General features: G+C 40.2%; 1 protein-coding gene across 2 annotated transcripts; it reads right to left on the bottom strand.

The window, feature by feature from the left end:
- Positions 1-307: 307 nt before the first annotated feature.
- phf1 (PHD finger protein 1) lies at positions 308-15632 on the bottom strand. 2 transcript variants are annotated; one of them, XM_010782434.1, is made up of 15 exons: positions 15058-15632; positions 14389-14467; positions 14178-14259; positions 13479-13565; positions 12425-12519; positions 11753-11901; positions 11124-11219; positions 9349-9417; positions 8905-9028; positions 8258-8325; positions 7624-7761; positions 5840-5918; positions 4200-4315; positions 3477-3563; positions 308-3058 (listed from the first exon to the last, which is right to left on the bottom strand). In XM_010782434.1, exons 2-15 carry the CDS (start codon positions 14464-14466, stop codon positions 2581-2583), a joined length of 1746 nt encoding a protein of 581 aa, XP_010780736.1. In that variant the 5' UTR covers position 14467; positions 15058-15632; the 3' UTR covers positions 308-2580. The 2 variants fall into 2 exon arrangements, with proteins under 2 accessions (XP_010780736.1, XP_010780737.1); XM_010782435.1 differs by having other exon boundaries at positions 7630-7761.
- Between the last annotated feature and the right edge of the window lie 1523 nt (positions 15633-17155).

Here is a 17155-nt window from a genome sequence, read left to right as displayed (position 1 = left end):
AAACAGGAGCTTTATTGTGTTGTTCTATCTGCCTCTTCACATATCAACTGAAGAAGTTTATTAGAGCTTTATTTGGCCGAATCATTTGAAGTGATGGTGTCTTTTTATCATTTTCTGCTAACCCCGTCTTCATTTATACTACAAACATTTATTCTGTTCCTGGTTTAGTTTTAGTTCGCTCTCCTGGTTTGTACTTGGCTCAAAATATAGTATTGATAAAAACTGAAAGGTATAAGTGGACTGTGTATAATCTATAGAAGTAATGATAACCCGTAAGTACAAAAATAAACATTGCATGAGGTGAAACGTTTTTTTATTATTCATTTTACATATTAGGTGTGAACACAGAGTATATATGAACAAACGTAATTTCTCCAAAAGTACATCAAACTGAACCTGGACTTGACTACTAATCAGAAAAAGAAGACTACCTCTCCCAAAGTAAATGATGTTCCTCAATGTTGATGTTTTTATATCCTCCCTTTTTATGCTTTTAACAAATCGGGTTGGGTTCCACCTCGAGTACAACCTAGAACAAGCACTTGACGGGTATCGACATACCATAGAAAACACACAAATACATTCATCACCTTCGCCTAGAAAGGTTCAACACACCCCTTCCTAATAAACTACAGTCAAATAGTCACTGAGGAGGATGAGATCAACCTAATGTCACTGTCATGAAATGTGCACTAGTTTAACAGAGAGGTCGACAATTAAATCAAATCTGAGTTTTGCATTGGTTTGACTATAACAGTACAAATGCTGTATGCATCTTTTGCTTTTTCAACCAAACCTGTAATAGTCTTTCCTGAAAGTTAAAACTGAAATATATATGTTGTGTACGTTTTATTGAGCAGATCCAGAAATAAACCTCTGTATAAAATATAAACTCTGAAACTTGCACCACAGTATTCTAGATTTATGTAACCTGTAAAATCCAACTTCAGCACCTCACTTGCCTCTGTAAGCACATCTGAGCAGAAGTCAGGCTTTGACTTATGAATTTGTACTTAGTGTCAGGTTGTACCTTTTCAATTATAGACTGTGATAAACCCTGGAAGAAACGATGGGTTTGAGTTAGGAGTCGGGCCTATCAGTGTCTCCTTTACCTGTACTGTTACTTTGAACGCAAGGATTGAACTCCCTACAAACTAAACCTGGACCTGACCTTTAGCTGATCGGGATAACAATTAACACCCATAAAAAGTAAAACAAAGAAACGCAATCTCTGAAAATATTCTCCGTTCTGATGACTTCAAACAGTTGTTGTTTGTTTGTTTGTTTGTTTGTTTGGAATGTACAGTAACATCACAGTCCTGCTCTGATTAAAAAAACGACTCAACTATATAACTGGTCCTTGATTACCAATGAAGTCTTAACTGACAAAGAGCCATCCTCTTGTTTAGTAGCAACATGGCCTCGTTCATCTATCTGTCGTCTGATTGGTCGACCAAAGTCAGCAGACCAATCGGCAGGTACACAACCCGTTTAGGCACTATGCAACCACGTCAAAAAAATAAAAGAAAGATATTCATAGCAATATATTGTGAATATATAATTCTATCTATAAAACAAAAGCCCTGTTGAGGCTCCTATGTCTAATACGTACATTAGTTTTAATTTAAATGATGTAACAAAATCTAACAAAACAAATAAGTAACCCCGTAATAACATGTATACAATCTCTTATTAACATACAGTGATGAGAAAATATAAAAACCTCCACAGAATTGTTTGTCCGAGCAGGAATTAACCACTGCTTTCAATGTGCCTTTAAGCAAGGCATTAAACTACAATATGGCAAATAAAAGGTCACTGCTTTTTTCATGAGCAACCACCCATCTGTCGTCACTGATAATTGATAATTCATCAAATGTATTTTCTGGGACAAATTTCTGACTGAACTCCATCAATTTTTTACCGAGCCATTTATCAATGAGCTACTTGCTTTGTGACTATCCATATAGCTGTGGCAAGCTGTTAAATAAAACAATTTTAAAAGAACAAAGGAGTTCAATCTTGAATTTTCTCCATATTTAAAGTACCTACTAATCATTCATTTGGTAGTGAGAATAATAAGCCAATAATGATTATAGTTTAATGCAAAATAGGGTGTATATTCACATTAAGATATAGCGTTAGAAACACTGAAAATGTTCACATTTTCACAAAAAGCATATTTTTAAATGTATTTTACTAAACGGTTGCTTATCCAGTGATGTATAACCAAATGTTGACTACACTTAAAGATATTCTCTTCTTGATTTCCAAATGTTTACACATTCTCCAGAGGTTTAAATATCTTCCCTCATCACCGTTAAACATGATAAATGCAAAGGCATATTCCAAAGTTAACAGTACAAATATCAGAGAAACACTAGCAAAAAGGGACATTTAGTAACGAGTAGTGAATTATAATGCTGTAGAATAGAGGTGAGAGCAACCTGGATTTGCAACGTGTAGAGGCTTTTTTTTGTCCTTTTTTTGTTTTGTTTGTACTTCAAACACCGCCACATATCACACAGAGAGTATTCCTGTGGCGAACAGTCACTGCGTCTCGTGTTTACTCTCCGTGTGTCAGTACAGATTCACGTTCTCCCACTCCACGAGGTACTGCACCTTCCCGTCTGGTGTGACGCGTCTCGCCAAAATCCTCACTGCCTCCCCTCCTCCGCAGCTCCTGGACACTGTCCCATCTGCACCTCCAACTAAAACCCCCCCTGCTCCACCTCCTCCTCCTCCTCCTCCACCACCCTCTCCGCCATTGTCCGCCTGGTATGGGGGCATTTCACGTAGGATGAGGGGCTCCAGCTGCTTCTGCCCGGGCTGCTGCTGGTGGCTGTGTTGGTGGTTTTGTTGGTGGTTGTTGTGTTGGTGGCTCTGTTGGTGGTTATGTTGATGGTTGTGTTGGAGGCTGTGCTGGTGGTTGTTGTGTTGGTGTTGGTTGTTGTGTTGGTGGTTGTTTTGGTGTTGGTAGGGGTGGTGGTGAAGGCTGCCATTGGAGTTGAGGGGGTAAGGGTAGCAAGGTGGTGGTACTCTGCAGGTGTCCTCCACGCTGGGAAAAGAGATCACAGGAGTCAGGAACAGGGACTGAATCCTGTAGGTGTAGTTCCCCTTCTAATTCAGATAAGGAAACATAAGGCAATACCATATTTTTATTGGAATGTTTTTTAAGGTTTGCCACAAATATACTGTTACTCGCTTTAAAATGTGTACAGCCTGATCTATTTTCATGACTATAAACATAAAGTACCGTTCACATGTCGTGAGGATGAATTACTTAAAGATGCTCCAATCGATGTTTTATAAAAACAATAGATCAAAGGACAGAAAGGAGGGACTGAACACAGAAGATTAGGTGGAAAGAAAAATCATCCTAAATAAATGCTGATGCGTCTCCCTGGTTGCTGGATATGTACATAAGCAAAGTTTGAGTGTGAGGATGATGAAGAAATGAACAGACAGAGTAGAACCTGTTGTAGTGATGAAGACTCCTGGAGAGTGAAGAATTTCCGTTGTATGTGGTGTGGTAGAGGGCATACATCCGCTTGGGAGGAGAGCTGTGGAAAAGATGCACAGTTGTTGAAGACAGCACTTGCTTTGAAACTTAAAACTAACACGAAAACATTTTCCATCCAGTTTTCATAATTTAAAGGCTTGGTTCCAAATAACTGTGAACTGTCAATCACAAGGAGTAACATCCGAAAGTAAATGCTCCTTTAAAGTCTATTTTAGTCTAAATGTGACCATAATTTATTAACATCATGCTGTATTGAGGAAGACTTCTAACTAATTAAGTGAGACTGTTAAGTCTTTAAGAAATATTTAATGAGGTCATAAATCAATTTTCTTATAGACTTCTGTGCAATCTGACTTGTGAAATAGTCAGGGTAGAAGAGGTGTTTGTACTTTGATTATGTGACTGAAACATTTATAATCTGTTGTTGAAAATGTTATTTGGGAATATTTTCTACCAAGGAAATAATCCCACCTTCATTTTACTTACTACAAAGTTAATATGGCTAAAAAACACTTAACTTAAAAGGCTGTGGTAGATTATATTTGTGTTTTTGCCAGGTTTTTTTCTGTCGAATTACACTTGCAAAGTTAACCTGACATTTGAATGCTTCTCAAACCCAATAAAAAGCATCAATTCATAAACAAAATTGGGAAATATTAAATAAAACCCCATTTACCTTAAACTAAGCTCCTCCTCTGACTTCCTGGAGTTGTAAAGGCTGGCCCCTCCCATGTATCCCTGGCAACATGGCAGCAGCTCAATGGGGTTGGCAGCAGCTGGGGGGGGACAAACCTGAGCACAAGAGACACAGATAAAAGCTCTGATAGCTCCATGCTCAGACCTACTTCATGAAGTTCACTTTAAATATGGAACATGCAGAAATTCACAGTGAAAAAAAGTAAAACTGAGTTGATATGCATTGTGTATTGTTAGAGTATTTGTTCCTGCATGGCCTTGAGGCAGATATGACAATATAAATAGACTAATAGCATTATTGAATGCGAGTTTCTTTATTTCTTTGCACATGTATATCTTTTTTAAAAGACACAATGTATCATTTGCAACTGGTATGCAAATATGAATATGAGAATTGCCTAAAAGGCCTACAGGGGCTTGAAAAGTGGCATCTCCACTCGACATTACAGGAAATAATAACAGCAATCTAATATACCCAATTTGTATGTATGTATACTAAACTAGGTATAGTAAAGCACACAGTATTATTTGACACAAAGCATCAATGGAACGCATCATCTGTAGCCGTAGCTCATCCCATGGAGCTGATTGTTCATCGAGGCAGCTCTCCTGAGACACAGACTCACGACCCATTAAAACTAAAAACATCAGAGCTTCATTAGAGCAATCAATCACTGGAAGCGTCGTCTTGGGGGACGCCACATTGCATATCTTACTGCTGGACTGTGACACATGGCGCCACACTTGGACCATTATCACTCCCTTCTTTAGCATTGCTATTAGGGCGGGAGATTATTATTCAGTGGCCTTTGTCGACGTCTGTGCCTTTAAATGGATGTGCTCTGTCAATGATGCACTGCCGAGGTGCCTGCGCCACCTGGACAAACTGTAATCGACTGCAAAGTGCACTTGGAAGTGATCCCAGGCTATACATATCAGCATTCCTTCCCATCTCACTTCCCCCCACGACAACAAACCTGCTCCTCCAAGACGGACAGAGATTAGCATCAATCAGAGAGGCACAATGGAAGCCTGGATGTGAAAACGAGAGCTCTGTGGAGAGCATTGTTCCAGGATTACTGTATGTGCACATGACGGATCAGATTGTTGTGTAGGAGGACACAATGAGCATTCACCGTTAGGATGCTGTGTATAAATAGTAACAGTAATAGTAAAATGCAGTGTTGACTGTGCCAGGGTGATCTGCTGGGAATTGGGTTTGATCATCATGATAAATGTGGTGCTGAACTGCAGATGTTGATGAAATACATCAGTGGGTTTTTGTGCAGCCAAGATTGTATTTAAACTATACATTTTAACGGAGCCAAACGCACAGGACTTCATCTCTCACATGCCACCTTTACTCTAACCATAGACATTAGAGCATCAGAAGGCATTAAAGTGAAGCAAAGAAGAGAAGGAAAATACTGAGCTGCACAGGGTGTTAAAGACACGCGGACTGATTTAGACTGCGAAATGAACCTTCATCACAGTCTGACTGACAGGTTATTTGGATCGCACAGAGCTGTTTACCTGGATGCATAAAAAAAAAAAAGAATCAGAGCGCTTTCGTGGCCCAGGCCTCCCTCCTCGCCCTGATCTGGAGACAGAGGCACTGACCTGTGTCTCCATGATGCGACGCTTTGATTTACGAGACTCCGGCCCCCCCACTCTCCTCTGGCAGGGTAGTGACAACGGGCTGAAGAGAACAAAAAAAAAACGCATAAATTAAAATACAAGCATAAACACACGCATTCAGTCCCAATGTGAAATGTTTAGTTTATTATTGTGTCTCCATAGAAGCCTAGGAGAGGTGTAAAACATAATGAGTGATTTTGATGTATTCTATTAGTAAAAATATATTACATATAAGCCCATTTGCAGGGAGCTGGAAACCTACGGAAAGAATAATTGTTTCTTCGGCTTGAAAGGAAATGCGTCTCCTGCAAAGAAGACTTGATGTCTAAAAACCCCCAAAGAGGCCTCTAGAGGCTCAAATGTCCATTACAACCCTCAATTGGATAACACTGAATGGAATACATGTAGCTTTAATTAGAGCCATACAGGTAGTAGAGATATATATCCTTGTCGTAGTATACATATTCTTTCAGCAAATTGCACGATAATTGGAGCACTTTGGTAATAATTTGCCCCGTAATTGCAATGTTTCGGGTTCGGGTTTGATTATAGCTCAGGACTTTTGTTGCATGTCATAACCCCCTCTCTTTACCCATTTCAATCTGCCTTTACACTGTCAACCGTCCAATAAGCTCCAACATTAGCAAAAGAAGATGAAGAGATATATTTTGTATACAGTTGACATTGTGGCACCAACAACAATGCGGTGTCTGACATGGAAATGGTTTGCCTTCTGGAGAGCATTGATGATTTCAACATATTTTGTCAATTCAAAAATGTCAAAGATATTTTTTTCCCCAGTGTTTGGTTTTAAATAGTGATTATTTGACCTGAGCAGAGGAGAAAACAGAAAGCTCATGGAGTGTCGGTTCAGCCTCTGAGCTTTGAATGTCCACAGCTTATATAAAGAAAATCATGTCATTAGTTTTGAAACTAAGTTAGTCTGGATCAAACTAGAATAATTCAGGGTTGACAAACTGACCACTATATTTGGTGCCAGCTGCTAACAGTGCAAACACCTTTGACATTTGTTTATATTACATTCTTAACAATATTTGAGTGAACGTAGGTTGATATGTCAGCAGTGTGAGTCAGAATCTTAAGTAAAAAATGTATATTTAGTCAGCGGATAAATCTGGAATAGGGATAAACTAATATGTGTTGACTCATGTGGGCGTTTAAACATCATCCATTTGAAGGAGGAAAAAACTGACTTCACTCGAATTGAACTGAACATCTTACATTTCTGTAAGTGATGCCAACCAAGAAGTTTTGTCTTGCTGACTACAGGAAACTAACAGTGCGTAGCTATTCAGATAAGCAAAAGGAACTACAAGATAAATGACTGGAGATATGAATATTGTTTCCATGTAAGACAACGTTATACTTGTGTTTCAGAGACTCAAATAATACGACTTTTTGTTCCCTGCTCCTCTGCAAATGATTCCATTGTAATTCAGTTTGAATAATCCCCAGCTAAATGCTCAAAATGATTAAAAATGAAAAATGTCTCTGAAAATCTGCAGGCTAGAGGACACATACAGTTACACACAGACACACACACTTATAGATGTACGAACGTAAGCACACAGGAAGGTTTAACTTTCTTTTTGCAGAATATTAAGACACTGATACTTTTGCTGCCATGTGAAATGTGCAGCGCTTTGATTTGCACGTTAATTGTTCATGCGTAATGACTATACGCCCTGTGGGAAGCCCTGAGCTGTTATTGAGATAAGAGCAGAAAAGAGAAGCGCTGTCCTTACACTGACCTTCTCCGGTGCGTGATGTTGATAGGTGGGTCCGTGATGAGGGGCGACGAATCAGACGTCAGCGGAGGCGGGGCTCGGACCTGAAGCCCGAAGAGACACTTCTTCTTCTTTATCTCCTTTCCAGAGACAAACCTGCGGCGACATTAAAGAAGCCGCATTAACAGCCTGTTGTTCTTAAAATATACCAACACTTAATGCGTGTGTTTTTTTCCATTACTCCTCTTTGATGCTAAAAATTTATTCAACGCTGTGGAAGAACATTTAATTATTCTCCTGATGAAAAAGTAGACTCATGAACTTTTCAAAGTCAGTGAATTTGTAATTACATAAACATAATTAAAGCAGACCCTGTTTGCAAAGTTGAATGAAAACCAACTAAAAGCAATTAAGACTGGTTCATGTGATTGTATAACAACTAGTTGTGTCCTCTTCTACAAAATAAGCACCAAAAAGTTTCATCTGGTCTAATTGTCAAATCCATTTGATTCAAAGTCCCACATTTAAGCCTGCATGTACTACGTTGCAAATAACGGAGCATTAAGAAGACCCCTCTTTTCACAAAGTCCTACTCGACAACACAGTCATGTGTGGTCGGTGTTTATCCTTCTCATCATGTGCGCTGACTTACCTGTCCTTGTGGGAGTTCAGAGCGTTGAGGAGATTGTGACAGCGGTCTTGCCTTGGCGTGTCAGAGAGCTGGAGGACAGAAAGGGATGAAAAATCAGAGCTGTCTTTACACCGTGGACGGCCATTGGACAGAAAGCCTTTAATGCATAGAATCATTTTAGTTTACAGTTGCTGAAAGCAATATTGTCGATTTATCTAAGTACTTGTTGCAGCTTAATGGCTCAAGAACATGCTGCCTGCTGACAGAACAAACACATGTCTTAAAAGGAGCTTAAAGGAGAACCCAAAGTCTCAGATATATGTACAGGTAATGCTTAGATGATTCCCCCTGGTGTATTATTTTATCTTCCTGTTTATTCTCTGTGGAGCAACTTTAGACTTTAAAGTTGGTGATATCGCACATTTGAGCATCAGCACTCTAGACTCATTTATGTTGCAAATGCTGGTCAGAGTGTCCTAGATCATAAAAATACAACGTCATAGGCAATTGTTGTACTCCCTTTAAGCTGATGTAAAGGTCATCCTTTTTTTTGTACTTAAAAGTTTTACTTTAATGCCGGTTAATAGGCTTTGAGTCTCAAAAGCAAAAAAGGCTGGCAGCATTTCACATCATTTCATCATGGTGCTTAAACGTGGAAATATCAATACCGCGCCTAGGAGCAAGGAGTCCCAATTCTCATTGGTGAAGGACAGTATTTCATGGTCAAAATCAAAGTATTTCCTCTTGCAGCACAGCGAGAGATGGTAGAGCACTAAATGAGCCAAATCCATCCTGTATATCAAAAGAAAGGAAAACAGAATAGGATCATAAGAAAAAAGGTCAAATACAAAACAGACACAGATTAAGCTGGAAAAATACTTTCTCAATTTGCAGTGACATTTTAAAAGCCTGGATTAATATACCATATTTCTATCAGAAGGTTATTATTCTAATATATTTACTCAATTCCATTTTCTTAAAACTAGACATGAAATGTACTTAACAAAGTATTAATTATTTGAAATTTGAATAAAGCATGTTTTAAATTACTTAATTATGTTTTTGTTTTTTTGTTGCTGTAAGTATTTCAATAAAGATATGGTTAACATCACCAGGTCATGGGTAGTCTTTGAATGGTCTCTGGTCCCTTTGTACATACTGAGCACTGGAACTGATAAAACCTAAAAAAAACACATGGAGGAAAAAAAGAGAAATTTAGCATCATGTGATTTTATACAATATAATTCAGCATAAAAAAGTTTATTTTTCTTTAGTTTTAAAAACACAAAAACTGCTGTCATCTTTTGTGCAGACTGCTTATCATTGTGTTCTTCATACACATTCTGATGTTTCCCCTTTTTACCTTCCTTCCTGTTTATACAAGTCACTCTTCTATAGATATGTTGTCATATAAATCAGGCTGAACTAAAAATAAACAGACAGGTGCATTAGTTTCAGTATGATAACATGCTGTTCTGAGTGACCCTGAAACTCACACCACAACAACAATGTGTGCGTCTGTCCTTCTATATGCATGTGTTTGTGTGAAGGTCATTGGGAAAGATAAAGCGCAGACACAGTATGACGGCAGCACATGCTTACTATTCCAACTGTGAGCTCAGTCTTCACTCTTCCTCCATCACCTGCTCAGCAGATGTTGTACCAATCCGGCCTCGCTCCCCCCGACTGTCAATCTAAATCTAATCCCTCCTTTTCTCCCCCCTCAGACAGCTTGGGCAATAACAAGGTGTCAGGGAGGGTGTAGGACCCAGTGGGCTAACACAGATGGTTAATGACAATAATGACTTAATGGATGGATACATTTTATTACATGCATGAGATGCAGCCTATCAGCCTGCACCGCGATCAGCATCTTGCCTATCCTCCCGACATCAAATCCGAACAACTACCAGAGAGATGATATGTCTGCTCTGCTGTCTGTCACTGTCCCTTTGCTCCGAGTGTGTAAGGAGCACAAGTCAGTGAATCCATTAGCATGCACGCTAACGATTTAGTCTACGGCTAATTAAGGTAGTTAGGTGACAAGTGAAGCTGTCATGTAGACGCGTTCATCTGAATATCTTAATCAGACTGCAATCTACTGCTAAGAAGAGTTGATGCTTAAATGTCCTGCTTTTCTATTTTACATGATTTTAAACTGTGTATCTTCAGGGGTTTTAAATGTTGGTTGGTATACGAACACATTGAAGATGTCACCCCTGACTGAAAGAAATAGTGATGGGTGTTTTTTCAAAATGGTATACATTAAAATGATTGATCAAATACATAGTCGGAAAATTATTTGAAAAGGAAAAAAATACTACATTTGTAAACATTTACTTAGTTTGCAAAAACAGGTTTCTGCTCAATCCAACCTTAATATTGTACAAAGTCAATTTAGCGTGAGAATCCGACCCCCAAAAATATTCTGATCAACGAAAAATAGGTATACAGAGAGAGGAGTCACCTCAGATCCTCACTTATATGTAGTGACATGACAGTGTCAGCTAATATTGACCCATCAATCGTCAGTATCCACATTTATGTTGAGAGAAATTGTAGTAAAACCCTTACAAATTGCATTTGTTATGTTTATTTCATTTCTTTTATTTCTTAGTTTTTTCTTAATTTACATTTTTTTAATTAAGTCTTATTTAAAGAGAGTTCACTGTATCACTCTACTATTGTTAAATTATTATCAAAAGGTTTTTATTTTTACCTTGTACAAATCTGCTTTAAAAAACAACAAAAGATTCAAGCCAAGTTTCTGAGTGCATTTGAGACGTGACACACTCAGAGAGTAACGTCCAATAAATCAACTATTTAATCAAAACATTTATAATTCAGAATATTAAGAAATCCGATGGTTGAATGCTCGGTAACGCACCTGTCTCCATATAGCAGCGGCTTGGTCAGACACTGTGTGCAGGCCTCGTGGAACCACTGACCGCAGCTCGCACACTGCAACATCTTCAGGTTCCACCTGCAGGCCAACAACAGGAGATACTTTAAACACATGAATGAATGGATGTGTCTAACATCTGTCACCAGACATGATATGTATAATTGAGGAAAGACAGAAGCCTGGTGATTGCAGCTGACAGTTCACATTTTCTGAGATGAAATGTGTGTCCAGGTGTTAACTCCCATTGGATCCAACTACTCACATGCCACTTGGGAGTTTGTTTTATACTTATTGATGTTTCGGGTAGTCGGGATTTGACACATAAGAAAAAGAGTAGCAATTGCATAAAAAAGTTTAGTGTGACACATTGTTTGATTTACAACTTACCTGACAGTGAACTGATGAAGTGAAAATCTCATATCTCATATCATTTTGAGAAAGTCATAACAAACTCAAATAATTCCTGCTAATTCAGTTTGACACATGTCTGATATGCTGTATGCAATTTGCAAATAAATCAGAAAAAAAACCTTGATGAGATGAGATGCTAAAGAGCACACATGAACTGTTCATTCATTCTCAAACTGGCCTCTGCAGTCACTGCTACTCACTCTCCAGGTCCGGCACAGTAGCAGTAGCACTGCTGCTGATTGGTCAGATGCTGCTGGTCCCAGTCTAAAGACGACAGCTGGTAGGGAAGCCGGAGTTTCATAAATTGCATGAGCCGGGCGAAGCGTCCCCGTTTGAGCGCCCCGCCTCTCTGAAAAGACAATTTAAGGACAGAACTGATTGGTCGGTGACCCCTCAAATCACTGTCATGTCAGAGCAGCGAGGGAAATGGATCACATTCGGAGGGGAGAAGGCAATCCGTCTCGTTTCATTGTAGGTCAGCCGTGAGAGATAGTGTCCGAAACAGCGGAAGTCTGGACAATGAGATATGGACATTGACCGATTGACAATTAACCGGGTGCTTTCTCATCTCGTATCTACAGAACTGGAGCACATGTGATTGATTGACTTTAAATGTACTTCTCTCAACTTCAGCGTAGTTTTTCAGCTTTGCCACTATTGATTCTTCACAATTTATTGGACACAATGTAGAACATCTAATATTGAAGTCAACACTGAGGGAATTAGTGTGCTTTTGCCTGGAATAAACCCATTTTCCGCTGTTCACAACAGTATAGTGACAACAAATTCAATATATTTGACTGGATTTCTCCCATATTACACGCTGAATGTCTTTCCCCCTGAGTGTGAGAGGGAGAGATTAGCAGCCTGACCTTGGTTGCGACTGCAAAGACACATTGCCGACATATCCAGGAATCGCTGTCAGCTTCCGGTTCGATGGTTGGCGTGTGGCACTCTGGATGATAACCTGTAATGGGAGGAAGAGGCAGAGCGTTTCATTTGTGTTTACAAGACAGACAGCTGGAGTGACAATAATGGCAGAGAAGCTCCATGTTTAGCGCTCTGCTGGTTTGTTTCAGGGCATGCAAAACATTTAAATATGGTTTTTGGGAGACGGCAGTGTGTTTGTCTGCTTTTTCCTCAAAACAGACTAAGTGTCATCACACCTAGTCTGACAGAGCGACGAAGACATGATGGTTAACTTTGCTGCCCTTTACTGATTGTGAAATCTGCGGCTGAGGGTTTGGAAAACTTCTTCCCACTTGCAGTTCTGTTTATTTCATCATTCACACTTTTAAAATCGTCCTACACAAAAATGTTATATTTATTTATTTGTGTTTTAACTTTACTGTGCAGAATGAGGCTTGTGTGGAGTTTGACACCAGATGAGTATTTTTCACGTAAAATCTAAATTTACAGCTGTTTGGAAGCCAGAGCAACTACTGTGCGGAAGTTACAATGACGTAGGAGACATCTCGGCCCAGTAGTTAAAACTTTTTAATAGGACAAAATAAAATGTGCTTACTCCTAGATCCTGGATAATTCAATAAGGGAGAAGGAGCAGATGTAGTTTTAAGAAATAGACAAAAAATGAATCAAACATACTTTACAATTTAATGCAGAGTTTTATAAGGTTTTAAAATATGTCTGGAGTGGATATTTCAATTGGCAATAAGCCCAAGTAGAGACATCTTGTTTTAGTCTATGACATAAGCTCTATGTCTTCGGGCATCTGATTAATTTTCATTCTAGAAATGATACAGGTGCAACAACTCATATCCATCATTTACGATGTATGGTTTCTGTGTGTCTTTTAAAAAATCTGCAACACTATTATTTACAATACTGTGTCAAATCTTCAAGGTCAGTGCAAGAAGTGTAGGAGAACCAGCATTTGACAGCGTATGATAAGGCGTGTTTCCTTACCGTGGCGACATTTAAGACAATTTATGAGGGGTTCTTTAAGAGGCGGAGCGTCACAAATACAGCAAACTTCTTCCACTCCAGCAGCGACTGAGGCAAACAGAGAAAGACAGAGAGAGGCAGGGGAGGGGAGGAAGTAAATGTGAAAGAGGAAGACAGAGAGAGAGCCGTAAACTGCATTAATTTATGTATATTGATTCACATCCTTGCCACCTCATTGATTTCAGTGTCTCCTGCACCCTTTCAGATTTCACTTCATTTGACGGGCGGATATTCAGCTTGGTCCTGACAAGCATCCAACTCCCCCCTTCACTCGATGTAAGGTGGAGTGGGGGCACCATCTCCCTTAAGAGTCATTAGTCTAATAAATTCATAAATAGACTCTAATAAACCAACCACAACATGCCCAGATGCATATACTTAGTATCACAACGTGCCTGTAATATATTCTCTGCATTGTTCTATGAGTGAAAATTCTGAGATCCTGAGGAAAATAATAACATTTTTATCACAAAATTGGTAAAAGTATATTTGTTTAACTCCTCATGCAGTTTAAAAGTGGAAACAACCACCTTTAGTATGAGTTCAGCTGAGCATATGCATTCAAAAACCACATCTTATCACCTTAAGTGCTTCCAACTGAAAGCTATTTAACTCTTGCAGATGAGGGGAGAGGGAGGGAAAAAAGAGAGTTCTTCTTACACGAGTGAATGTCCTTTCTCAGTACCCAGAACTCCGAGTTGTCCTCGAATCTCACCAGACAACATTGCTTGACTCCATCTACCTGAGAGGAAGATAGCAGGTGAGCGGGAATGATTGACAAAACTAAATGGAAGTCTTTTCAGAATCCAGGTGAACACACTCACTGAAAAGTCCCCCTGCCACACACATGCACACTCCCACACGCACTTACTCTTTTCACATTGCCGAGGTACAGTAGTCCATCACTCCATCGAGCCAACACATCATCTCCTTCACTTACTCCCCCCATCCTGAGGAGAGAGACAGAGAGGGTAGAGAGGGGGAGAGAGAGCAGGGCTCATGTGAAATGGAAATCCGATTTATTCGCTGAATACTTTGCTGCCATTGCTGACAGAGGGGTTTATGGCCCCGGCGTTACGCCTGGCTCTCAGACAGGCGGGCTTCGGTGCAAAGGGGTTAAAATCCCCCACCCCCTCCTCTTCCTTTTAGATCAGAGCATAGCGACAGCCTGTATCCACCACAGTGAAAGATGAGTGTGAGTACACAACCAGAGAGCAAGACAAATGATTACTGCACACATGAAACACACACACACAGAAAAAAAACACTGCATGATGACTGCTGCAATACAGTTTGATTGAATGAGCAAAGATCACTGTGCAGCTACTTGAAGCATCTGCCAGGCACTTTTCTGCTTCTTCTCTCCCAACATCTGAAAAACTTGAATAGATGCATGAAATGACTGTGCAGGCATTATCTCTGCTCAAGCATTTGTTCCAGTGCATGCACTCAAGACAGACGCAGGATACACAACAGTGCATGTAGCCTTTTGTGATTCAAAGGGAAATCAGGCAAATTGCACAGTGCCGGTGAAGGGTACCTGTCAAGTCGAACTCCTTTCCGTCGGGGTCACAGTGATTCCTGGGCAGGCTGGACATGAAATGCCCTCATGAGCTGTGGATCTCCTCTGCCCAATTACTGCCCGTTTGGATGCGCAGCCCTGCGTGTTTCCAAAAAGTGGAGGATGTGCATGTATGTCCCTGTCTGTGCCAAGCGCCCACGAGTGTGTGTGTCAGTCAAGCCGTCAGCCAGGAGGAGGGGGAGGAGGTGGGGTGACTGACTGTCCGTCCGTCTCTCAGCCTAGTTTGTCCGTCCTCCGCGATACCGTTTCGTCATGTTCCCGTCGCTTTAGCCCTCCTCTCCCCCCTCTCCGCCTCCACCTATTGATGCTATTAAGGCGGGTTTGTCAGAGCAGCGCCGGAATCAAGCCGCCAGAGACGCCATCATCCCTGCCTCGCGCTCTAAACCGACTTGTTGTGACGCAGACATAAAACACCGAGATAGAGTGGGAGGGAGATACTGATAGAGGTGGGGATCCAGAGGTGGAAGGGGGGTTCGCGGCGAGAGCACCTTCCCGTCTGAGAGACTGACCCTAAATCGTTGTGACAAGGTGGGATTGTGATGTCTGGCGGCAGGGGGAGGCATGGCGGTGCGCTAAAAGCCAAAGGAAGCAGCGCGCGCAGCGACGGGGGCCAATTAAGTGGCAATTAATGAGTTTAGCCGCCTCATTAATTGAGCTCAAACACGAGCATCCAGCCAAGTTTAGGAGACCCGTGGAGAAAAGTTTTCAAACTGAGAGGCCCAAGCAAGAAGCGCCAAACTCTTCATCAATATTTATATCGTATACCTAGAGGAATTTAGTGTGTTTGCTGTCTTTATTATGGGGGAAATGTGACTTTATACAATCTCTTCTGATGCTTATGTCTAAAATAACACGGTCGTCATAGTAAGTATAATGAGCTCACTAATTTGCTTGTTATACAATTTAAATTTAAAATAGCCCTTTGCTGAAGATATAACTCCGAAGTGGACAAATACCATATCTGCAGGAGAGATTTGTTACCCATGGGCCACCTCCACTCACAAGACATCTGGAATGTAATTGATGGAAAATATTGTTCAGATATGAGTATGCCCCTGAACTGATACCATCTAAAGTCATGGATCATCATAAACCAAACATGCAAAACGTTAAATCTATAATAAATAACATAAAGCTAATTGCATAATTAAAGACAAACATGAGGCCTACACTTATTTGAGAGGGTCAAAGCCACATAATCAACAATAATTATTAATTGAGCCTAACAGTCGATTATACTCACAGATAAATTGCCTTTGAACACACTTTGTCTGCAGGCACGTGTGTCAAAGCCACGTTTTGGTTTGTTTATTTTATGTGTCTTTTCTTGTTTATGGATTCCTTACACATTACTCACACCAGTCAAGCGTGTGGTAACACCGTGCGGTTCAAAATGGCCCCTGGCAGATTAACAAGTGGTGAAGTGCCAATTCCCAAATCAATCCACCAGGTGGCGTGCAAATACCAGCACAGAAACTCTGATCAGTCTGGGGATGTTCAGGGTCATTGGGTTGAAACTGAAGTAAAAAAGGATGACATGATGTGATACTAGTTCCCAACCTGCATCAGAGGCAGTTGTGGAATCTAACTATGTACTTTTACTCAAGTACTCACACTTAAATACAATTTCGAGGTATTTGTAGACTGCATAGTATTTCAAAAATGTTTTAAGAAGAAGACGGACCTTTATTGACCTTTTATGAGGACACTTGTTTTAGGAAGGCCCTACAGTGTTTTTACTCCATCATATTTATTTGACAATATACATTTCTAGTCCCTGCAATGTAATCAGAGCCCAAAATGTGCAGGCAGTGCTTGTCTTAAAGAGTCCCAAGACAAAAACATTAGAAACCAGTTTGAAGTCAAATACAATTGAACTGGTATGAACTGTGTTTTTTGCTGGCTTCGGTTAATGTGCTTTTTGTTTAAATAACTTACAATTGTGCTGAAAACCAATTTCCCTATGGGGACAAATAACTTATATCTATCTACCTTAAAATAATGCACATGGTCATCACATTATGCCATGGTGTAATGAAGGGGGGGGGGGGGGGGG

This window comes from Notothenia coriiceps, unplaced genomic scaffold (assembly GCF_000735185.1).
Source record: "Notothenia coriiceps isolate Sejong01 unplaced genomic scaffold, NC01 NC01_scaffold00024667, whole genome shotgun sequence".
In the NCBI taxonomy this organism is placed as follows: Eukaryota; Metazoa; Chordata; class Actinopteri; order Perciformes; family Nototheniidae; genus Notothenia; species Notothenia coriiceps.
Note: the sequence above shows the minus strand (reverse complement) of the source record. Positions and strands in the feature narration are given on the sequence as shown.